The 16,037-nt window shown below is 43.6% G+C and overlaps 1 protein-coding gene across 1 annotated transcript; it reads left to right on the top strand.

The window, feature by feature from the left end:
* Nucleotides 1-4,275: 4,275 nt before the first annotated feature.
* On the top strand, nucleotides 4,276-15,126 carry LOC138793406 (matrix metalloproteinase-20-like). Its single transcript, XM_069971970.1, has 10 exons — nucleotides 4,276-4,349; nucleotides 5,651-5,895; nucleotides 7,799-7,947; nucleotides 9,325-9,450; nucleotides 9,709-9,870; nucleotides 10,061-10,187; nucleotides 11,212-11,345; nucleotides 12,542-12,698; nucleotides 13,262-13,365; nucleotides 14,878-15,126. Exons 2-10 carry the CDS (start codon nucleotides 5,687-5,689, stop codon nucleotides 14,976-14,978), a joined length of 1,269 nt encoding a protein of 422 aa, XP_069828071.1. The 5' UTR covers nucleotides 4,276-4,349; nucleotides 5,651-5,686; the 3' UTR covers nucleotides 14,979-15,126.
* Nucleotides 15,127-16,037: the final 911 nt, after the last annotated feature.

Raw genomic sequence — 16,037 nt, forward strand, 5'->3', positions numbered from 1 at the left:
GAGGACAGTGGTACAGTACATTAGAGGGGACAGTGGTACAGTACATTAGAGAGGACAGTGGTACAGTACATTAGAGAGGACAGTGGTACAGTACATTAGAGGACAGCGGTACAGTACATTACAGAGGACAGTGGTACAGTACATTAGAGAGGAAAGTGGTACAGTACATTAGAGGACAGCGGTACAGTACATTACAGAGGACAGTGGCCCAGCACATTAGGGAGGAAAGTGGTACAGTACATTAAAGGTATGGGACCCTTAACCTTTATTGCACCTCAGTAAGTTAACTCCCCCGGTTCACACAAGTGGGATAAAGTATCCATGTCAGTTAGTGTTTTTTACACTAGGTGTCACTAAAGTGTTTGTTGTTCTCTATGCACGGCTGAAGGAGGCTAAGGGTCAACTGTCCTATGTGTCACAAGTTGTTCTTTACCCACTCACAGGTGCAGGCGCTTTCCCTCCTTTCTAATATCCTATCTTCTGTTCTCTCTCTCCTCACACACAGCCCCCCATCAATCAAAGGCAGGTTTAAGTAGACCCTTGTAGGAATTAGTTCCTGGTGGGAGGAGTTGAGGAGCTGTCTCTAGTCAGTGTGAGAGCAAACAACACAGACAAGTCTCTGCTGAAGCTAAGCCAGGGCCTGGCTTAGGCCAGGTCCTCTAACAGGGAGACAAGCAAGCAAGCCACAGATCTTAGGTATACTTAAAGGTCTAGGTATTCCACTGCGCAGCGCAGGATGACTGGGAAGTCTCGGAAGTCTGCCTAGCCCAGATAACTAGGCATGGGGCTCATACTATGGCTAATTGTATGGCAGAAGGCGATCAGCCTGAAGTCTATACGTGAGTACGAGTGTTCTCTATATCTCTTCTATACACCTCTAGCTGTTCCAGGCAGAGCTACATTGGACAAGGCCCTTCTGGCACCCCCTCTCCTCCACTCTCTCTTTTACAAGACTCTCTTTTCAAAAGCACCTGATCTCTACCTTAACCGCAAGATTGTTTCCTTGTATTGTGCTGAACTGTGTTCCTGCAAAGTACTGTAAAGTAAGTAAAGTACTTGCAAGTAAACTGTCCTATTTTTATTCTAAGCATTGAACTCTGGCCTATTTTTGAGCACCTGCAACCACACTTTGGTTAATCTCCTTTTTCCTGCTGGTGAGGTGCCAGACTATCCGGGTAGGTGCTACACCCCTCCAGGCTACCGTAACAAGTGCCGAGTGACCCTACACCCACTCAGCTACCACACCACTGTACCAGTTGACCCAGCAATGAGACCATCAAAACTTCCCGCGCCTCACTACAAGTACATTAGAGAGGAGAGTGGTACAGTACATTGGAGGACAGTGGTACAGTACATGAGAGGACAGTGGTACAGTACATTAGAAGGGACAGTGGTACAGTACATTAGAGAGGACCGTGGCACAGTACATTAGAGGACCATGGTACTGTACATTAGAGGAAACAGTGGTTCAGTACATTAGAGAGGACAGTGGTACAGTACATTAGAGGAAACAGTGGTACAGTACATTAGAGAAAACAGTGGTACAGTACATTAGAGAGGACAGTGGTACAGTACATTAGAGAAAACAGTGGTACAGTACATTAGAGGAGACTGTGGTACAGTACATTAGAGGACAGTGGTAAAGTACATTAGAAGACAGTGGTACAGTACATTAGAGAGGACAGTGGTACAGTACATTAGAGAGGACAGTGGTACAGTACATTAGAGGAAACAGTGGTACAGTACATTAGAGAAAACAGTGGTACAGTACATTAGAGAGGACAGTGGTACAGTACATTAGAGAAAACAGTGGTACAGTACATTAGAGAGGACAGTGGTACAGTGCATTAGAGGACAGTGGTACAGTACATTAGATACAGTGGTACAGTACATTAGAAGAAAGTGGTACAGTACATCAGAGAGAACAGTGGTACAGTACATTAGAGAGGACAGTGGTACAGTACATTAGAGAAAACAGTGGTACAGTACATTAGAGAGGACAGTGGTACAGTACATTAGAGAAAACAGTGGTACAGTACATTAGAGAGGACAGTGGTACAGTGCATTAGAGGACAGTGGTACAGTACATTAGATACAGTGGTACAGTACATTAGAAGAAAGTGGTACAGTACATCAGAGAGAACAGTGGTACAGTACATTAGAGAGGACAGTGGTACAGTACATTAGAAGGGACAGTGGCACAGGACATAAGAGGGGACAGTGGTACAGTACATTAGAGAGGACAGTGGTACAGTACATTAGAAGGGACAGTGGCACAGGACATTAGAGGGGACAGTAGTACAGTACATTAGAGAGGACAGTGGTACAGTACATTGGAGGACAGTGGTACAGTTCATTAGAAGGGAAAGTGGCACAGGACATTAGAGAGGACAGCAGTACAGTACATTAGAGGGGAAAGTGGCACAGGACATTGGAGAGGACAGTGGTACAGTACATTAGAGGGGAAAGTGGCACAGGACATTAGAGAGGACAGTGGTCCAGTACATTGGAGGAGAGTGGTATAGTACATCAGAGAGGACAGTGGTGCAGTACATTACAGGACAGTGGTACAGTACGTTAGAGGGGATAGTAATTGACTACAGGGTATACAAATCATCTCTGCTGGGAAATAAAAAAGGTGATGGGGAGGACTGCAGTGGCAGAATTAGATACAGCAGAGATAAAACCGGATTAGTGCACATTTTATTTTATTATAATAGACTGGGGGTTTTTTGGGTTTTTTTTTTTTACATTTTTTGAGATAAGTTATCCCAATCCCTCTAAGGGGTCATGGGGGTATGATAATTCGAATCAGGGATCACATGTGCAGCATCGTTTGACAATAGTAAAAAATAATATAGAGAGTAAGGATCCAAATACATCTGGACAGCAAACTACACAGATGTGACCGGAAAAAGCTTTCATGGCAGCCTGGGCCAGATGGAGAAGAAAAGGAAAATGAACATCTCAGAGAAGATGTCACCTGTGAGTCACTGGATATAGAGTAACAGTTTTACCTCTGGCTTTGTGTTCTTGGTTTAGTGGGGGAAGCTGAAATTTTGCACAAGGGCCCATGAGCCTTTGGCTATGCCTATCCTAATTGTACTGTGTAGTGTGTGAAGGGCTCAAACATAACTTCTGATATGTTGCTGGCCATTGTGAGACTAACAATTCCTTCCATACTTGTTATTATCTATTCAGTCTCCTTCCCCCAGTTCTGAGCTGCTGCTTTCTCCTAAAGACACAAAAATCTGTGTGTGAGCTTTTCTCTCTGTCTCCCCCTCCCTTCTGAGACGGCTGATGTAAACAAGATCTATCTGCAACTTTGTAATGCTGGAAGGGATAATCACAGTGATTTTATCAGCAACTTGATGAGTCCTCCTAGCATTACAAAGAAGCTACAAAGTTGCAGATACTTGTTGGGACTTGATTACATCAGCTGTCTCAGAAGGGAGGTGGGAGGAGGGGGGAGACAGAGAGAAAAGCTCACACAGAGTTTTTTGTGTCTCCAGCAGAAAGCAGCAGCTCAGAACTGGGGTAAGGAGACTGAATACATAAAAAGAAGTATGGAAGAAATTGTTAGTCTCATCATGGGCAGCAACATATCGAAAGTTATATTTAAGCCGGAAAACCCCTTATATTTAAGCCGGAAAACCCCTTCAAAGGAATAATCCCCAAATTTATAGTTATCTATTGACTGGATGGGGATAACTAGCTGAGCAGTGGTGGTCTAAATGCAGAGACCCCTACTAATCGTGAAAATGGAGGCCTATTAGCCACTGAGTGAATAGACGCACAGATGACATGCTCAGCCTCCTATTTCTTCATGCTAAACATAGCCGATCATCAAACTGGTCACTCCTATGATGAGCTCAAGGTGGTTCGGTCCGAAATACCGACGTAATTGTTGTAGTGAGTATTAGACCTATATCATCCTGTATGTTTATATCGTACGGGGCCTAGTTGGGACAGGTTCTCTTTTATGTCAGTAGAGACTTGAATTGCGCATAAGAACATGTTATCGTTTTACCTGAAGCAATTACTGTTTTTGTATTTCCCCTTTACAATCACAGTCCAGTAATTACAGCGTCGTATCAGACATGAATCATCCCGGCTGCCTCTCCATAAACATGTCTGCTGTATAAAAGAGGCCACCGATTTTTTTTTTTCACTTCTATATCTAAGGGTCCGGCGTGGTTCTATGGGATACATGTCTTCCAGAGATGGAGGGCTCTGCTCATTTTTGGATGTTATGTTCTTGGATGATATTATGGAAATGCTCATCGGCTGCTCCGACCCTGTATGCTTTATACCGGACCAAGAACTGGAGGGACGTGTACACCGCTAAGGTCTGTTGTGTAGAGCTGTGCTGCCTATCTATGTTAAGTCAGCCAAAGGCTGTCCAGGTATGATGAGAATTGTAGTTTTGCAACAGCTGGAGGGTCAAAGGTTCCCTATCCTTGCTTTAAAGAGGTACTCCGGCCAAAATATTTTCCAGGCATCAACTGGTTTCAGAAAGTTATATAAATGTGTATTTTAAAATCTCCAGTCTTCCAGTACTTATCAGTTGATGCCTGTCCTGCAGGAAGAGGTGTATTCTTTCCAGTCTGACACAGTGCTCTCTGCTGCCACCTCTGTCCATGTCAGGAACTGTCCAGAACAGCAGAAGAGGTTTTCTATGAGGATTTGCTGCCGCTCTGGACAGTTCCTGACATGGACAGAGGTGGCAGCAGAGAGCACTGTGTCAGACTAGAGAGAACTTATAATATCACATATTCAGCTGTTTAAGAGTGGATTTGGGTTACGTACACGCTCCCGGAACAAATTATGCTCGTAATCCAAGGCACCAGCTTCTACACCGTCTCTGGAGTGACAGGCAGATCAGCCAATCAATGACCAAGACATGTGATGGTTTAATTTATTCCTGAAAGACTGAGTAAACCTGCACATTGGTGTAAGACTGACAAAGCCCACCAGGACTCATGGGTGCTGCTTTAACAAGACATATTCGGTCATCTAAGCCTCCATCAGAGACAGTTTTTAGTAAATTTGGGCCAATGTTCTCACCTGCGGGAACTTGTAAGTGTTCAGTGTCCCTGCAGCGCCACCACAGGGGAAATGAAGCATTACAAAGTGTCCATTCACATCAATAAGTTGTCTATGTGAAGGGAGAAGAGATGCTCTTCGTAACCACTCTCCATTCTGGCCAAAACTGAGCAGATGACCTTCTAGTAATTTAGAATTCCCTAATATGGAGGAGACAGCTCGTCTAAACTCAACAACCCCTTTAATTTGGACGGCAGAGTAGAAAATGAGCACAAGTCACATGGCCTGAGTCACCGAATGATATTTGAGTCACCAGACTTTTTCCTTCCCTTAAAAATCGATGCCTAAGACTATTTTTATTGATGTCTGTTTGGTGCTAACGTCATAGGGTCATAGACATTGTTGGACCCTCACACACACACACACACACACACACACACACACACACACACACACACACACACACACACACAATAGTCATCTTTGTAGCAGAGGCCTATGAAGGTCAATGGTCAATGGACTGACTATGATGGTGTCAGTCCTGTATTTACCTTCCTATAATGTATGATGAGAAATACTCCTTGGATCATCTTTCCATTCCTAGGAATATCTTGATAAATATTACACCAGTGAGGGGCAGATGAATATGGCTGAAATGGTGACAGGTGGTACGCCATTTTCCCGAAAAATAAAGAAAATGCAAGAATTCTTCGGTCTACAAGTGACGGGAAAACTGGATTACTCCACCATGGCTGTGATGAATAAACCGCGGTGTGGCATGCCAGACGTGGCCAACTATCATGTCTTCCCAGGAGAGCCAAAGTGGAAAAAGTCTACACTAACTTACAGGTGACTATTTTTAGTGGGTGCCAACCTATGTACTGTTCACACTGTGCAAAAAAGATGGTGTTATTCCTTAAAGGGAACTTATCAATCTGCACAACTTTTCCTGCTCTATATTATGTTGCTGATGGATTAGATCACAATTTCATGGTGACAGGTTCCCTTTAAGAAATGTTGTGCCTTTTCCCATCTTTTCATAATCTGCAGAGGCCAAACTCAAGTGTCATCTATCAATACAATTTAAGGCTATGTTCACACTACGTAATAGACCGGCCGTTCCGTGACCCTGGCCGGGTCACAGAACGGCCGGTCTCTGGCCGGATCATCTTGGCCGGCACTTAAGTACCAGCCGGATGATCTTTCCGCCCGCAGAGCTCCGATGCGGGCGCATCAGCGTGCGCCCGCATCAGAGCTTCCCATAGCCCACAGTGAAGCAAGCGTCCGGAGCCGCTCGCTTCACTGTGTGAACTGACAGGTCTTTCTGTCAGTTATGTAATGTCAGTTATTTGCGGCCACATATGGGATCACGGCCGGAGCGTATACGATGTGTATACGATCCGGCAGGGATCCCATTAAAAGTAAGGCATTGTTCCACCGCGCCAAAAGTACGGCCGTTGTTGCCATCGGCAACGTAGTGTGAACATAGCCTAACACTGATTTTCTAATAACTCCTTTCAATAAAACCCATATACCAACATCAATAACCACAGGATGCTACATACTTTAGTCTTCTTTCCCTGCAATCTTCTGTCCACTGCCTGTTGTCAGGGCACATTTGTCTCTGGTAACAGCTAGATCAGGACAAATTACAGGAAGGAGAGTTGGATTAGCTAGTGGTATGTGCAGGAGAGAGTGGTAGGAGAGAGATCTGGAGAAAACCTGAGCTTAGCTGACCCAGTTGGCCTGCTGAAGATGATCTACACTGTTCCTCAAAGATAAATCAAAGCTTCTCTCTCATCTCATTACCACCCATAAAGCTCAGGGCAGATGTGCCTTGTATAAATACTAGTGTATCATCTGCTGTCCATAGTGCTGAGGTGTAATCCCCCCTCCCTTTAGCTCAACAGCAACAGTAGTGCTTGGTGTAACCTCTTTTATTTGTTACATCTACTATTTCTTTCCTCTCCGCCCACATAGCACCTTGCAAACCCAGGACATCAGTAACCTCTTCTCCCTCCATGTGCCAACTATATAGTATTAGGCTATGTTCACATTAGATGAAGACCGGCGGTTCCGTGACCCCGGCCGTGTCACGGAACGGCCAGTCTCAGCCCAGATCATCCGGCCGGTGCTTAAGTACCGGCCGGATGATCTTTCCGGCCGCAGGGTTCTGATGAGGGCGCATCAGCGCGCCCGCATCAGAACTTCCCATAGCACGCTCGCTTCATTGTGTGAACTGACAAGGTTTCCTACGGTCGCAATTCATTGAATTGCGGCCGCAGAAAACTGACATGTCAGTTATTTGCACCGCAGCAAGGGATCCCGGCCGGAGCGCATACAATGTGTATATGGAGCGTATACGATGTTGCCGATGGCAACAACGGCCGTACTTTTACGTAGTGTGAACATAGCCTTATACTGTATAAATCATTAGCTCAGCACAATGCAGCCTGTTTAGTCTAGTGCACTCTCTAGCACTATATCTAGGTAAAGCAGAGAGGAGTAGGCGCCATGCTGTGATTGGCCAGAGAAGTAAGGGAAGGAAGTGCCTGTGTGTGCGCTACTGGCAAACAGTATCCTTTATCCTTTTTTTTTTTTTTTCGTTTTGTAAGAGAAAAAAATTCAAATTCAGCTGCAATTGGAATTTCACAACTGAGCGTAATTTGCACAAGCATTTCTGAGACAAAACCTACAAAATGGAGAGTGGTGTATCCTGTTTCCTGTGTAATAAATATTACTTTATTTGTAGGATTGAGAAGTATACAGCCAGCATGAGCAAGCTAGATGTGGATAGAGCCATAGACATGGGTCTGAGAGCGTGGAGCGAGGCTACACCATTATCCTTTGTGAAGACAAACCAGGGAGAAGCAGACATCATGATTTCATTTGAGTCTGGAGGTACTGGAGATGTTTACGGGGAACTTCAGAAGAAATAAAAATTTAAAAAAACAAAACTGATGTCATAAAGTTATATAGATTTGCAAATTAGATCTATTTAAAAATGTCCAATTTTCCAGTACTTATCAGCTGCTGTATGTTGTGCAGGAAGTGGTGTAATCTTTCCAGTCTGACACGGTGCTCTCTGTTGCCACCTCTGCCCATCTCAGGAACTGTCCAGAGCAACAGCAAATCCTCATAGAAAACCTCTCCTGCTCTGGACAGTTCCTGACATAAACAGAGGTGGCAGCAGAGAGCACTGTATGAGACTGGAAAGAATACACCACTTCCTGCAGGACATACAGCAGCTGATAAGTACTGGAAGACTTGAGATTTTTAAATAGAAGTAATTTACAAATCAATATAACTTTCTGAAACCAGCTAATTTGAAAGAAAAAAAATTGTTGAAGTAGCCCTTTAAAGTCTATGACACTAGGTTGTAAAACCTAACATGCTGTGCTGCTGTGAAGTTAGAAAAACTATAAAGCAGGGATCCTTACCTGCCCGCACTGCCCAACACTGTTCTGGGTCCCCCCGCTCACTGACAGCCTGCTCAGCCAATCACTGACTCCGGCGGGACAGCACAGTGATTGGCTGAGCAGGTATAATCTGATAGGTGATCAGACAAATCATAGTTGTCTCTTAGGGTGGGTTTAAATACACACAACGGTGGGTTTACATACACACATTGGTTGTTTTACACCGGCATATTTCTTTTGGTGACAACTGATGGGAAAAATGCACCAGTTGTCATCGATTGCCCTATCCTTTTTTCCAATAACCATAAAAGCTGGACGGCAGAATGCTGCAACGGTCCACCGCCTGTCCTGTCCATCAATCTGCCGTTCCAATTGAAGCACCAGATGTTTTGAACTGTCCCATGGGGCCGGAGGAAATGCTGCCAGACCGCTGTCCTTACCTGATGGTTATTGGCAAAGTTATAAAATTGTGTTTTTCTTCTAAGCTCAGGTTTCTTAGAGACCCAGCCCTGTACATCAATCATGCGGGGACGGGAAGTGAGGGTGGAGCGAAAAGGCGTGTAGGCTGCAGCTCAACATGGACCCTATGACTCTCGAGCTTGGAGGGAAAACATGATTTTATGACTTTGCAAACAAGCAAGTATGTATGGAGCACAATGAACAAGGCAGGAGATTGGAATTTTTAGAAAACCTGAATCTTTTCGTCGCTGTCAATGACAATGGATTCACCTCCCTTTGCAATCATCCTTTGTAACTTTTATTAAAGTGTGGATTATGTCATACAGAGATGTTCCTATAGGGGGCATTATCCTGATGTGGTTTTTCGATCTGTTTCTCATTATAACACTTTCTAATTTAGACCATGGAGACTCGTATCCATTTGATGGCCCTCGGGGGACTTTGGCTCATGCATTTGCACCAGGTGAGGGTCTAGGAGGAGATACCCACTTTGACAACGCAGAAAGGTGGACAACGGGAACGAATGGTAAGTGCGTGACCTCTAATTCATCATCAATATACATTGGGGGAGATTTATTAGACATGGTGTAAAGTGAGACTGGCTCAGTTGCCCCTAGCAACCAATCAGATTCCACCTTTCATTTTCCAAAGAGTCTGTGAGGAATGAAAGGTGGAATCTGATTGGTTGCTAGGGGCAACTGAGCCAGTTTCACTTTACACCATGTTTGATAAATCTACCTCTTTGTGTGTATTATCTACAACTTATTACCTGATCTCATTGTAGGATTCAACCTCTTCACGGTAGCGGCTCATGAATTTGGTCACGCTTTAGGGCTCGGACATTCTAGTGACCCATCGGCTTTGATGTATCCGACATATAAATATCAGCATCCTACTGGATTCCGACTGCCCAAGGACGACGTGAAAGGGATACAAGCATTATACGGTAGAGAAACACATTGCATAATGCTCCCTGTTACAGTTCATAAGCAAATTAGCAGATGGGCAGGGAGTGGGGTGCAAAGTAAAAAAAAAAAATCTGCCCCCCCCCCCCCCCCCCCCCCGCCATTCCAACCGCCACCATCACCATATAATGATGCACAAATTTTGTCTATTACCTTTTCTGTCTGTTTCAGGGACCAAACGCACCGGCCAAAAAACTTCTGGGACACCCGAGTCACCAAGTCCAGCTTACTGCAATCCAAATCTATCTTTTGATGCTGTTACAGCGATAGGGAATGAACTTCTATTTTTCAAAGACAGGTGGATACCATTTATCTGTCTGTAAGGACATCAGTTCGCTGAGGGGTCAGTAACATGCTGCCTATAGACATCTAGAGAGAGGAGTAGTAGGAGGAGTGGCTGGAAAAAGGAAGTCAGAGACACTGCAGCAAGACAGAAGTTTACAGTTACTATAGATTTCATCCCAATTCCAAAGTTATGGCTTATACTGCTCTGTACTGCTCTATAATGTTCTCCATGCTGCTGCTCATAAGAGAGTGCTATCAAGATATAGGAAAGCTTGATCCCTATTTGTTGCCGTATGGGGAGACATCCTAGCTGCTATTTATAGACAACTAAAAATCAAAGACAGAGAAAACATAAAAAAGCATACCACTAGTGTTTTGTGTGTGGTTGAGGGGGAAAGTCTGATAACAGTAAAGAGAGGAACTTTCTCTGATAAGATAGATTACAAGGTCTCTAACATTAACTTGTTAATATTGATTTATGCAAAATTTGTTGAAACGGTGATGACAATATAGTATAACATTGCACCTGTATGCTTCCTGTGGATGTAGAACTGTTTAGCAGTTAAAGGGGGTTTCCCACAAAGAAAAGATAGTAAGATCCGATGTGTACCACATACATATAATGTAAAAGAGTACAAATGTGCTGCGTTTAAGTAAAATACCTTATATCCCTGTACTGTTCTTTCCCCCCATGGATCTGATCACTTCCCATTTGAGACCAACTGCCAATACTACTGGCACAGATCAGGAGATTGCAGTTGAACTGAGCATGTGTGACCACCTTAGTGGACGTCCAAATGGAGTGGCTTCCACTCTCCACTGCTCCATTCATTGTGTAGCTGTATATAAAGAGCTGTACATGAATTTAAAACGACCTGATTTTTAAGGGGGTCTATATAAGCCTGTATAACAGCTAGAGCTGCGATCTTGATAGTGCTTTAAAGCCAATATTCTTCTTACACAGTCTGAGATAAAGGGATTTTGTCTATGTACCTGCTGAGCCACCCTCTAACATTACATTATGTTTTCTCTTAAAGATCTTTCTGGAGAAGACAGACCCAGCTTGCTGCCATTAGACCCAACTCTATTGCCGCTTCCTTCCCACAGCTCATGTCAAACGTGGATGCTGCATATGAGGTTCCTGATAGAGGAACTGCTTATTTTTTTAAAGGTAAGGCATACATTTTTTGAAAACATCTAAACATTATAGTACTAGATTTAAATTTTTTTTCAAGTTTTCTTTTTGTGCTCTTTTTTTAGTCACGTTGAGGTGGAAACATCTGTCTTCTCCCTCCTTCTTTTCCTATCTTATATTCTCCCCCAGCTTCATTCATGCCCCCTCAGCCTCATATTCACACAACCTGAGCCTAATTTCACACCCCAAGCCTCATATTTACACACGTTGTAAGAGACCAGCTGTTCCATGACCCGGCCGGGTCAGGGAACAGCCGGTCTCTGAAAAGATCATCCCAGCCGCTACTGCAGTACCAGCCAGATGATCTTTATGGCCGCAGAGTTCTGATGCGGGCGCCTCCATGCGCGCCAGCATCAGAACTCTCCACTGCACACTATGGAGCGAGCGGCCACAACCGCTCGCTCCACAGTGCGCAATGACATGGTTTTCTACGCCCGGTATTCAATGAATAGTGGCCGCATAAAACTGACTTGTCAGTTGTTTGCGGCGCCGCTAGGGATCCTGGCCGGAGCATATACTATGTGTATACGCTCCTTCCGAGATCCCATACAAGGAAAGGTAACGTATATTTTCGCAATAATCATGGCCGTTGTACAACGGCCGTGATTTTACGAAAATTCATACGTTGTGGGAACATAGTCACAGGCTTATTCAAAACCCTGAGGCTCATATTCATACCCTTTCAGCCTCATTGACACCCCCAGCCTCATATTCACACCCCTTAACCTCATATTTATACCCCTCGGCCTGATTTACACCCCCAGCCTCATATTCGCACCCCCAGTCTCATATTTACCCCTTGACCCTTCAGATTCATATTCATACCCCCCTCACCGTTAGTCACACCCTATCTAGCATTCGCATATTTTTTTCACCGGAAATTCCTTCTCATCTGAATAGTCAGGAAAGTGTACTCATAGTCAAAGCCTAAAATCTCGATAACCCTGGAACAGGAAGACGTAGAGCAAAGTAACCCAAGGTTCGCTTTAATCCTACCGCTGTGGGTACTTTTATTTACAATCCATTATCTGAATCATCACAATTTTTAATGATTTGTAAAAGAAATAATCCAGTCCTTCCTTCCTTCTTTCTTATCATATGAGTCATCAAGTTAAACAGAAGGGAACGTAATGGAGAAAGATTTTCTGCCCAACTTCTTTATGTTTTAACAGGTCCCCATTACTGGACTACAAGAGGTCTCCAGATTCTGGGACCTCCTCGTCTTATTCATGACTTTGGACTTCCAAGTACTGTGCAGAAGATAGATGCCGCCGTCCACCTGAAGGACTCCAAGAAGACGTTATTCTTTGTAGGAGAAGATTTCTACAGGTAGAAATTTTTTCCCATGTAAAATATATGTGGATTGTATTTGTCCTCTGTATCTACATATTTCACGAACTATGGCGCTATATGGCTCTCACTTCAGCAACAGCTTTTCCAGGCCAGGAAATGTTTCAACTATATGTTAATTATTATATTTCCTTATATGGAAATGAACAGGCAGGTGCGTGCAGTCAGGTGACATCTTAGCTCCGCCTATAATTGAAATAATTCAAAATTGTCATTTGAAAATCATGCATAAGAGGACCTAACAAAATTAGAGGGAGGAGTTAATACACGCAGCAGCCAATCACCACTCGGAGACCATAAAGGCCATTTGTATACCATTCCTGTACTCTGATATCATTCTGTGCCTTATCCCTGTATGGTGACATCAGTATGTGCATGAAATGGAATCTGTCACCTTTATATCATGCTCAACGCTCAAGTGACAAGGAGACTGTGCTCAGCCTCCACCCATCTACTTGCTCCAATAGTAAATTGTACTTATATTACTTATAATACTTATATTCCTAAGATGTCATTAATGTGTCAGTGTATTCTCTCCACAGCTATGATGAGGCGAACCGAATTATGGACAGAGAATATCCAAAAAGCATTGATGATGAGTTCTCTGGGGTCGAAGGAAATGTAGATGCCGCAGTTGAAGTAAATGGTAAGTGGTACAAATAGTATACAAGGCATGTGTTTAAGGGATAGGCGTCGGGGGAGAATAAAGTAGTCTTTCTGATTAAAAAATTGTATAATGGAACATATGGTAATGCAAAGTTGCTAGAAGGCTATGAACTCTATCTCGCAGCACGGGTGTAAGCAGGGAACCCTCAGCATACCGCTCATCCCAGGTAACAAGGTCTGGGGCTTGTGTCACCCTCTTGGACGGGTCACTCGACACTGGTGGGCAATAGGTGGTGCAAAGAACAGAGAGTCAAAACACGGGCACAAGTAATCTCTCTTTTCTCAAGTATTCTACCTCTGAAGTTCCGGCAGAGCACAGTACAACTTGGGTTGGGACTCTCTCAACATCCTCCTCTCTGCTCCTCTCTTCTACCTCTCACCACATAAGTCAGTCAGCACAACTGTATTACTCCTTCTACTCTTAGTACAGACTACAAAGTATTAAGTAACTTATCAAGTGTAAAGTATTATATCAAGGCAAAGCTGTATTATCTGCTGCCTACCTCAAGTATCTTCAGAGTAAACAAGATTATATTTATGCTAAAGAGACTCTGTGATTCCTTGTCAAGCACCGACACAGCACACACACCTTCTTTGGGTCATCTCCCCTTTCTGTGTGTGGCAGTACCAATAGTCCAGGTAGTTCACTGCTCCACTCCGGACCACCGTGATAAGTACCCAAGGGCCCCGCAACAGCCCGGCACGTCACTGTCCACAGGGGAACAAGGTATAGCCGGCCCATTAAACTAAAAGCAGGTGTGCCCAACCGGCACTGGCATCACGACAAAATACCACTGGGCAACGGTATATCTCGGTCTCGGCCAACCACCACAGGATTGGCGTCACACTTAACCATCTGGCAAGTGACCGGCCGTACGTCCACACCGGGGGTCACCACAATTGCTCAGTAAACGAAGAAGGTAGCAAAAACGGTGAAAAAGTTTATTCACAACCCATGTGCAAAAACAGCGACGTTTTGGTCAGCAATGTTGCTGTTTTTGCACATGGGCTGTGAATAAACTTTTTCACCATTTTTGCTAACTTCAGAGTGCTGATGCTTTTGTGGATTCTATCTATCTATTTATCTATCTAATAGTATCTATCTATCTATCTATCTAATTCTCTGTCCTCTTCTTATCTATCTATCTATCTATCTATCTATCTCCTATCTATCTATCTATCTATCTATCTATCTATCTATCTATCATCTATCTATCTCCTATCTATCTATCTATCTATCTATCTATCTATCTATCTATCTATCTATCTATCATCTATCTATCTCCTATCTATCTATCTATCTATCTATCTATCTATCTATTTATCTATTATCTATCTATCTATCTATCTATCTATCTCCTATCTATCTATCTCCTATCTATCTCCTATCTTTCTATCTATCTATATATCTATCTATCTATCTCATATATGTATATACATCTAATGACATACACATTATCTGAATCTTGATTCTTATTTCTATCCTTTTTAGGATACATTTACTTCTTTTCAGGACCCAATGCTTACAAATACGACCCAGAGAAAGAAGATGTGGTCAATGTTGTAAAATCCGGATCTTGGATCGGCTGTTAAGAAACTAAAAACATTGTGGAATTATTACCAAAAAACTACAATTGTGGCTCTAGAGATTGTGCAAAGAAACAACATTGCAACCAACCATGTCTGACAAAAATTTCAGCAAAGCTCCCAGTTTGTAAATACTTAAAATATTGCAGCAACGACCTGGTTGTTTTTTTTAAAGATTACCTAAGTTTCTTGAAATGTTTTTGAATATGTTGTAATAAATGTTTAGGACAAATAAGGTAAAACATTATAACTGTAATTCTGGTGTTATAAGACAAAGTATTTCCTGAAAGGATCACCTTGACAATGGGGGGGAAAGACTTCAGATGGTGACAAATTGAAGAGATTGAAGTTGAACCCCCCACCCCACCAACACCAACAATACCAACAAAAAATCTATTGATCAGTCATGACATTCAAACTTAATATTGTGTAGGTCACCCTCGTACCCTAGCCCATCGAGGACTGAAATCCTAATGACCTCTAAAGGTGTCCTGTGGCACAAAGAATTAATCAGCCAATCCTGTGTGGTGTGAGGTGCGACCTCCATGTTTCTCCAGCACGTCCCACAGATGATCAATGGGATTGAGATCTTGGGAATCAGGAGTCACCACCTTGATCTCTTTGCCCTGTACAATGTCTACAGTGTGGCCCCCGGGGCATTATCTGCTGCCATCAGGGGGCCACACTGTCACGAATGGGGAAGACTTGGTGTGTACAATGGTAAGGTAGGTGGTTGGTGTCACAGTAACATCCACATGATGGCAGGACACAAGGTCTCCAGCAGAACATTGCCCATCACAATCCTCCTGCCATCTTGTCTTCTTTCCATATTGCATCCTGGTGCCATCTCTTTCCCAGGTAAGTAACACACACGCACCGACCATCCACATGCTGGAGAACATAATCCAGACCAGGCGTCTTATTCCATTGTACCACGCTCCAGTTCTGATGCTCACATGCTCATTGTAGAGACTTGGTGGTGCTGAACATGGGTGCACTTACTACACAATGTATGTCCCCAACATGTGTGCCCGATGTCCTGCCCAACCATTTTGACTTAGGGCC

Source organism: Dendropsophus ebraccatus, chromosome 5 (genome assembly GCF_027789765.1).
Source record: "Dendropsophus ebraccatus isolate aDenEbr1 chromosome 5, aDenEbr1.pat, whole genome shotgun sequence".
NCBI lineage: Eukaryota > Metazoa > Chordata > Amphibia > Anura > Hylidae > Dendropsophus > Dendropsophus ebraccatus.

Bases quoted from the DNA above. Each gene is read 5' to 3' on its own strand.
- LOC138793406 (XM_069971970.1), top strand. From the start codon at position 5,687: ATGAATATGGCTGAAATGGTGACAGGTGGTACGCCATTTTCCCGAAAA. The intron at 9,451-9,708 runs GTAAGTGCGTGA...ATCTCATTGTAG, and splicing joins GTGGACAACGGGAACGAATG to GATTCAACCTCTTCACGGTA. The intron at 12,699-13,261 runs GTAGAAATTTTT...TTCTCTCCACAG, and splicing joins GTAGGAGAAGATTTCTACAG to CTATGATGAGGCGAACCGAA.